The sequence below is a fragment of the Euprymna scolopes genome, chromosome 36 (assembly GCF_053919585.1).
Source record: "Euprymna scolopes isolate OS-2025 chromosome 36, ASM5391958v1, whole genome shotgun sequence".
In the NCBI taxonomy this organism is placed as follows: Eukaryota; Metazoa; Mollusca; class Cephalopoda; order Sepiida; family Sepiolidae; genus Euprymna; species Euprymna scolopes.
Genome location: NC_136517.1, coordinates 35789218 through 35798111, shown reverse-complemented (window position 1 = coordinate 35798111; position 8894 = coordinate 35789218). Strand labels below are relative to the sequence as shown.

The 8894-nt window shown below is 40.7% G+C and overlaps 1 protein-coding gene across 1 annotated transcript; it reads right to left on the bottom strand.

The window, feature by feature from the left end:
* Nucleotides 1–726: 726 nt before the first annotated feature.
* Nucleotides 727–1125, bottom strand: LOC145260232 (uncharacterized). Its single transcript, XM_080118059.1, has one exon. The coding sequence runs from the start codon at nt 1123–1125 to the stop codon at nt 727–729; it is 399 nt and encodes a 132-aa protein (XP_079974185.1).
* Nucleotides 1126–8894: the final 7769 nt, after the last annotated feature.

The following is an 8894-nucleotide window of genomic DNA, read 5'->3' as shown; positions in this document are numbered from 1 at the left end:
TACATTCTGTATTGTTGTTGTTGTTCGTTTAGGGAGTCAGTGAGATATCTAGAGACAGGGTACACACTTCTATTGGAGCACCAATCCTGTAATTTAACTATAAGAGATTTTTGAATATTTCGATAGATAGACTGAGAGATAGTATGTTTGACATTTATACATATATGTTTGTTGTAAATCGTCTCGTGAAATGACCGCTGTTCATTTATCAATGAATAACGAGACACTTTGTTACAAACAAACTTGGTTTATTTAACAAACATTCATATGTACACAATATGGCAGTGGAGGTGGTGGTGGGAGAGGTTTAGGTTGCGAACATGAATGACAGGCAGTTACTCGTGGTCTGTTTCTCGTTCCCTGTCTCCGCGTCTCTACCTTGTTTTTGTTTACTGTTAAAGATGAAATAACCAAGGCCCAGACATGAATGTGTTATGAGATAAAACTTTATTATAGCAAGCGCTAACACGTGCGACTGGTCTCAAAGGGAAAATCTAACTGACTAGTCGCATCCGGGGTTTTACCCTTGGCGGCCCTCTCCTCATATAAGGGGAGATAATCACTCTTTCCTGGGGCAGGATAAATGGGATGGGATGTTAACACTTCCCCACTTTCCTTTCTTGTGCTGATGAAAGTTTTCAGGAGACATCATCAAAGGGTTATCTTCAGGGAAAGGGAAAGAAAAAGAAGAATTTAACAAAATTATGTGACACTGTGTTTTAAGGATTAGAGAGATTGTTCCTTGGGTTCAGATGTGAATCCTAGAATTTTAAAAGAGGGGACTCCCTTTTTTGTTAAGCCATCAGCAATTTGTTTGTCAGTGGGTATCCAGGATATCTCTGCAATTTCTCCTCTGTCAACCATTTCTCTAAGGATGGCCATTTCAATTCTTAGTCTTTTATCGAGGATTTGTGTGGTAGAATGCACTGCATCATACAAACAGGAATTGTCTGTTTTGCATGTTATCTTGATGTTTGTAGTGTGATCTTCCATTTGCAGCAAATCCAGTATCAATTTTCTGTAATAATGGCAGGCTTCAGTAAGATCAACCACGGCCAGAGTCTCCGCAGCAAGCGTGCTTTTGACTATTCTTTTGATGCGTTTAGATTGCCAGGCTATTGGCATGTATTGGTTATTACTACCAACCAGAAAAATAATGTAGCTACCTTGTGATCCACCGTCAGTTAGGTTAGCAAAGGATGAAGCAATTTAGGGTTTCCAAGATTGGGAATATGGATTTGGGATTTCTCCTTTTTTGCCTTTTTGATAGTCCTATTTATTTGTTTTATACATTCCACATTTTCTTGTTTTAATATGGAACTCAATGCACTGACATCAAAACTGAGGTCAGGTCTAGTTTGAGTGGCTAGCCAGTTGAGTTGACCGATTAGCTGTCTGGCCTCGGAGATCTCAGTGGATGTCAGCTTGTCTTCCAGCCTTCTTCCATTCTGCAGCGGAATGTGTCTGAGTTTCTTTGTGTATTCATCTTGTCCAATATTGATGTTACTATTGGATTTTTTTATTTCTAATCAAATATATTGGAACTTGGCAACTTCTTCAGATTTCACTTTGAAAAGTTTACGAAGTTCATTAATGACTTTGTTCTCAAAGGTTTCTCAACCAGCAAAGCAGAAATCATCAACATGAGTGGCAATTATGCCTTAAAGCTTGTTTTTGAAATGCCAAGTGAAAATAGCCTGGTCATATTTTGATGGTGTGGCCCCTAGCTTTACTAGTTTCTCTCTAAGTGTTAGGTACCAGGATCGAGATGCATCTGTTAGACCATAAACACATTTGGATAATTTCCAGATGTAACCAGGGGATACATTGGCTTCTTTGGGAGGAAGAAGATAGACGGGTCGATCTAATTGCCTCCTTTGTAAAAAGGCAGTTTTGATGTCCATGGATTTGCATACCCAACCACTTGCTGATATAACTCCTAAGACTGATCGTAAACTTTCTTTTGAACATGTTGGGGAGTCATTTCTAACATTGCAGGCATCTTTATCTTGAAAGCCTTTCGCAACAAGTCTGGCCTTAAAGGTTTGTTTTCCATTCAACTCCTTGTTGGTGTAGACCCATCTTGTGCATATTTTTGGTTAGCCCTGATCTAATACTTGTGTGTAGACTTTGTGTTCAACCCAACTTTGGAGTTCTCTCTTTTTGGCCTTATCATATTGGTCATTAGAGGAGAGTCATTAGATTTATCTCCGTGGCTTCATTAGTGAGGGGTTGGTCATCTTTGTTTGTCTCCCATTCCAAGACCCCATTCTCAAAATCTAGCCAGAATGGGTCACCTTCCTCCATAGCAACGTTCATTAAATATTTATTTTTGCCAGTGGCTTTACCAGCTCTACTGATCACATTCAATTTTCTCCATTCTTGGTCTTCATCATTGGTGAATTTGCATATTATAGTTTGGCCTGGTTTAGGCAGTTGTACAGATTTGGTGGCCACTTTGGGTAATGTGTCACATTCATTGGCCTCATTCTGCTCAGGGTCATCAATTTCACTGCCCTCATCTATTGGCACATAACCACTTGTGGTGGCATTGTTGTGCCTCTGAGGTTTTGTTCGTACACTGGTGTCTTGGTGTTCAGAGGTGTTGTGGTATGTGTCAGGATATGGAATTAAGCGTGAAGGATGCACTCTAACGTATGTGGCTCCATGTTTGACTAGTACTTGTTTATGTTCTCAGCCTATGACAGCACCAGGACCAAGCCATCGATCAGATTCATTTCTTTTAAAAAGGACAAGGTCACCATTCTTGTATTGATCAATTACACTGGTTCTCACCTGATGACGGAGAGCTCGTCTCAATTTTTCAGAGGCTTCACACTCTATGAAACCTTTTCTTGCAGCATGCATGGCATTGAGGTTGTCAGCAACAATTTGACTAGTACTCACACCTTCTAGTGCAGGAAGTTGATCATTCAGGAGAGAAGGCAGGTTGGGATTTTTTCCAAAAACCAGTTGGTTAGGGCTATAGCCGTGTGAATTGTGAAGTGCATTCTTGGCATTGACCGCCCATGAGAGAGCAACATCAAAGTTACACCGAGCATCTTTTAAAGTCTTCTTGACCATTTCTCCCAGAACACCATTGTGCCTTTCATTCAATCCATTACTCCAGGGGGATTGTGCAGCAGTGGTACGGACTACGATATTCAAGTTTTGAGCCATGTCTCGGAAGAATTGATTGTCAAATTCCCGGCCATTATCAGTAAGAAAAGCTGCTGGAGCACCAAAATATGCAATCCAGCTTTTGAAGATGGCAGTGAGTATATCAGAGCTCTCCTTACTTGTAAGCCTAACAGCGACACTATATCTGGTTGCATGGTCCACCAAGTGTAGTACTTTATGTCCATTAATTTCCTTTATGTCCATGGCTACAGTCTGGTTAAAATGAGTTCCTAAGGGAAATCCTACAACAGGTCGAGGTGCAGGTTTTTTATACCTGAGGCAGGTCTGACAAGCAAGAGGAAGCTTCCTCAGTATATCCATAAATTCAGCATCTTTCAAACCAGAGCTTTTGACAAGATTACACAATTTTTGTGCACTGGGATGGCTGAATTGTCGATGTAATTTGGTAGCAATTTTTAATTTCTCGACTTTGCTCTTTTTATTAATTTTGTTTAAAAATAAAATATATCGTAACTTACCCCGGTCTGGTGGAGGTGTAGATATAGGGATGTGGTAGTGGCCAGAAGTGGTGCACAGCAACCTTATTTTTTTTCCAAACATTTCCGCTGTGTCATCATTAAAGTTTAGGGTTGTCTGGGCTCTTTTCATGGCCATCTTGCTTAGTAGCAAAGGGATATCAGCGTCAACAACATCACTCATTATTTTAATGTTCATCTTTGCAATGACACATGGCAAAGTTACCTTTTGTAGAGATTTTATTTTCATACCATCTCCAAATTTAAAGTATTTTGTGCCCTCATCATAAAGAATGTCTTTTTTTGAGTCCTCGGACAAGGTTTCAAGAAAACAGTTCAACCATTTCTTTCCACATACCGTCGCTGACGCACCAGAGTCCAAAATAGCACAATTTATGGTTTCTCCGAAAAGCGAGTTCTCCGACTCCCGTCGATTAAGCAACACTATATTAGCGATGTCTTCACAACTGCCGGAAATATCGTTTTTATGTTCATTTAATAATACCATATTTTCTCTTGAATGGTGATTATTTTGGGAATAAGGACACTTTTTGGCATAGTGAAATTTGCATCCACAGGCGTAACAAACGGGAGTCTGACTATTCAAAAAATTTCGATTTGGGTAGCGGTTATAATTGTGTGGCCGGCCTCTGCCATTATTTGTGCTGCTACTACGCGTGAAGTGAGGGGGTGAGGCAGGCTTATACGCATGACGTCGTCTCGTGTATAGTATTTCACTGTTGTCCTGTGTCTGTGTGTCTGCCTCACTAAAAACGACGTTGTCAGTTTCATTTTTTATGGAAATGTTTTGTGGTCTAGCCGTGGTTAAGTTTTCACATGAAATATTTTTTAATTGTTGAGCCATATCTTTTAGAGTGAGGTTGTTTATTGTTGCGCGTATTAATCTCTCGTTTTCGGGGTTGAGATTGGCAGACTTTAACGCGCGATAGGCTAATACGGGTTCTGGTAAAATTATTTTAAATTCCCTGAGTTTCGCTACGTGCCTGTTGAACTGGATTAAGTAGTCATTTATGGAAGCGTTAGGTTCACGCTGATAACTTTCAAAGTTCTCGTAGGATATGAAAGCAGACTGGTTTTTATCCTGAAGAAAAAGTGTATCCAGCTTTTCGACGAGATTGTCCATTCCTTCTTCGGCATTCAGTAATGAAATGTCCATTTCTAGTACAGCAGCGCGAAACTGTCCGGTGAGTGAAAGAAATACAGCGGGAGCTTGTTTTGAAGGCGGAATGTTCGTTGCTATCTTCCATAGTTCAATTTCTCGTTTCCATGAATCGTAAAATTCCGGGTTTAGTCGTGGTGGTTCAAATATTCTGGAACTCATTATGTTTTTTTTTTGTTTTTTTTTGTTTTTTTTTTATCTTCGTACGCTCTGCTACCAGATGTTAAAGATGAAATAACCAAGGCCCAGACATGAATGTGTTATGAGATAAAACTTTATTATAGCAAGCGCTAACACGTGCGACTGGTCTCAAAGGGAAAATCTAACTGACTAGTCGCATCCGGGGTTTTACCCTTGGCGGCCCTCTCCTCATATAAGGGGAGATAATCACTCTTTCCTGGGGCAGGATAAATGGGATGGGATGTTAACATTTACCATCTCACTTTTATGAACTTTCGACCTAGTAACCCATAAACCAATTGATGTCATTGACCCGTTTGCTTTTGGTCTTACCTGTGACCGAATTACATCATCTCTAGGTCATCCCATTCCCGGTTTCATTTTTGTCGGCCAGGATTTAAGTTCATTCGCATGGCCTGACCCATAAAACGACTTGCGTCATAGGATCAGGTCATCCAATTCCCGGGTTCCATTTTTGTTGGCCCGGATTTTTTAGTTCATTCGCACTTTGCCTCTCCATAACACTCCTCCTCTGCCACCAAAAATAAAAAAATTTATATATACCGTTAATGCATTTTAGTTATTTATTTATATATATGTTTTTTTTTCGGGGACCTGATTTAACATTATTAATACGAATCCATTATCTCACACACACACACACACACTTTTTCATTTCTTTTTCTCAGGGTCTCTCTCAATGTATGTTTTTGTTTCATTTCAAATAACATGGGTGGTATTTTCACCCCAATTTAAAACATTGACATTGAGGCAGCCAACGTCCGATAGACTATGCTTGCTTTTTAATCTCTGATTTTTCATTTCTTTTATAATACAATTATGGAATGATGACGACACCCATGTTCGTCATCGACCAATCAAATTGCTTGATTATAATTCGACGGGGCCTTTTCTCATTGGTTGATTATACTTCGACAGGGCCCTTTTTCATTGGTCCATTTCCAAAATTGGATTGACTCCTCCTTTAATTAACGCCCAACTTACACGTTGTATTATTTAACTCCTCCCTGGCTTACTAATGGAATTTTTCCATATCCAGGAAAATTATTTTTCCTTTGACTTAAAGTAAATCACGCGATTTTATTTGTTTTAAAATTATCTATTGATCTCATTTTTCGCTTTGATAATTCAAAGGAATTTTAGTTTATCTTTGAATTAAGTTCTGGTTGTCGGCCATTCCATTATATCAGACATTTTGATTACGTCAAAAGACCAAGAATGCTTTTGTTGCTTTGAACTTATCGGACAACACATTTTCCCATCCGAGCAAAAATACTTCATAACTTCAATTTGTCTTCGACCTGATTCACCAAATGACAATTCTCAATACGTAATAAAAATATGTATTATTGTTTTGAAATTTCGGACAATTCATTTTTTCCTATTCTTTGTTCTAAAACACAATGCCGAGTCACTGCGTGTGTTTCTCTCAGATCAAAAACAACCCGACTTTTTCAACTGTCAAACTCACAGATCAAACTTGGCTCATACTTTTGCCAATTGCAGGTGTGCAATCCCCAATTCTCTGGTTCTTGTACAATTATGATTTCGGCTATTTCAGATCAAACGCCTGTGTATTTTGGTTAAAATATTTTATGCATTCTTTTTCGCTTTTGAAGTTTAGAATGTGATTTAACGTTTTGCTACAAGGGCACTTTTGCCGCCGCCATCTCAACAACAGACTTAGTTCAGAATTTATTGACAAAAAAAAATTAATAATAATTTTTATTCCTTCAAAACCCGATCATCGTCCGGGAACAAAAAATTACTTTTAACCAAAAGAAACGTCACATCAACCCTACAGGTCTGATGTGGCCCCTCTTTAGTGTTACATTCGCCCCCCCCCCATGGGGCGACGCTCTCCACAGGATAACGGCGCCCCATGTCCGTTAACACTCAAAGAGATTCTTTCATCTCATAACACAATTCTGGCCTACTCTGAAAGCGAGAAATTGCTGAATTACATGCAAACCAAATAAAATAAATGTCATGCAGAAGTTGAAAGTTCATATAAATCACTACTGCCTTAACTCAGAGTGTTCAATAACAGTTCGTAGTGGTGGTTTCATAAGTACAAAGTTTGTGTAACAAAATTGGTAATAATAAAAGTGTCTCTTTTTTTTTTTCTTCGTTTTGGAACATTAAGCATGCAATTAGTCCTACATTGACATCACTTAATAGTGTTTAAAAATATTCTGTAGGTTCAGCTTCTTGTCGTAGGGGTGGATTTGGGGCGGTTCCTCGTCTCTCGTCTGTAGCTGGGCTGGGTTAATTCTGACCCCTTGTGATTCCTGACCAGGGCCGCTCCCCGCAGCGCCATGGGTCGCCAAGAGGCATTTCGAACACTCAATTCCATACATCCACTTCTTCAAATAACACATCACCACCACTAATAGCCCTGCTATAACCCCTATTCCACCCGTCAGACCCCCACCACCATCACTAAGCTAGGAGGGTTGCTCGTTGACTCCTGCTTAATTATGTGGTCCAACTGACGTTGTAAGCTGTCTAATCATAACCAGGCGATTCCGATAGACTACTCTAGTCTTAATTGTCCCTTTTCGACTATTCTAAGAAGCGCCTTTTTTCGGAGTTACCTCAGCTCTAACCCCTATAGGGCTAATCTCGTAATCTTTCTCTTTTGGTTCGTGGTTCGTAGGGTTCAAATCATGCACTGCGGACCGTCAGACAACAGACTTCAATTACTTGAGGATGTTTGCGGTATTCAACCCTAGAATGCGCATGCCCATCCGTGGCATTTTGGGAAGGGGCACACCCTGTGTCCCCTTAGATTGTATAGTAAGCCTTTATGATTGACAGACTCACGGCTTTCCTGCCGAATTTTATTCACTTCCTTCTTTCAGGAGTTCAAAAACTGTTTGGATAAGGGTGACAAGTGTCGCTCGAAGTTCATTTTGAGTACGGAGAGACCGCTCCATTTACATAGGCTAAAATTTTCTGCCCGTTTTCCACGGCTCTCCATCTTGATCGGACACTTCCAATATCTTCCCTAAGCGACCACACCACCAGAGTTCTCAGGGCCCTACCTGTCATAGATATTATCGCCCACTCTATCGACCTCCGAGTTCACTTCTTCTCTAGTCACCTGTTGTGACTGAGACCTTCAGGCATGTCTGCCTACAATTGTTAGATCATTCAGTCAATTATTTTGACTGTTACAGAATATTGCCTCCGCCCGTGCACACCACTACCGTTGGCGTCCTTCCAATTAACGAGAAGACATTCTGAAGAATTCTTCCTTCTTGTGCTTTTCTTCTGAAACGTTAAGGGTGCTTATCTTCTTCCTAACATGCGATCCCTGTTAGATTTTCCTTTCCACTAATGCGTATTCCAGACAACTAGCATTTAACTAAGCGGCCGATACTCGTGCTTTCGGTCGACTTATTCTCGTATCTCTTATAATAGATTTAGTCCGAGAGCTTACCCTAGTGTTCTATTCCTAGTTCCAACTAATCTATCTTCATCGTGACCTAGGGCGCTCTCTCTCTAATCCATCTCTTTGTGCTTATAGAGTTGGCAGTTCGCAACTTCCTGTCACCCCTAACTCTCCTCCGGACACTGGCCTCGTGCCGCCCTGCCAGGGGTATTCTCGGTACTAGGGTGCTCCAGCTTCAAAGGATCCAGTGTGGAACCGTCCCACTCATCGATGGTGATACGCCTATGCAGAGCCCTTGCCCACCTGTACTCACCTATTCATTAGGACAAATATAGACGGTCGCACCTCGAACAAATTTGCTGCCGATCACTTTTCCCTTAACTTCCCCTCCGGCAGTTGCGCCCCCCGCCAGTGGGCCCTCTATCATCAGAGGTCCTCCCTGTATCCTGCCACCGCCGCG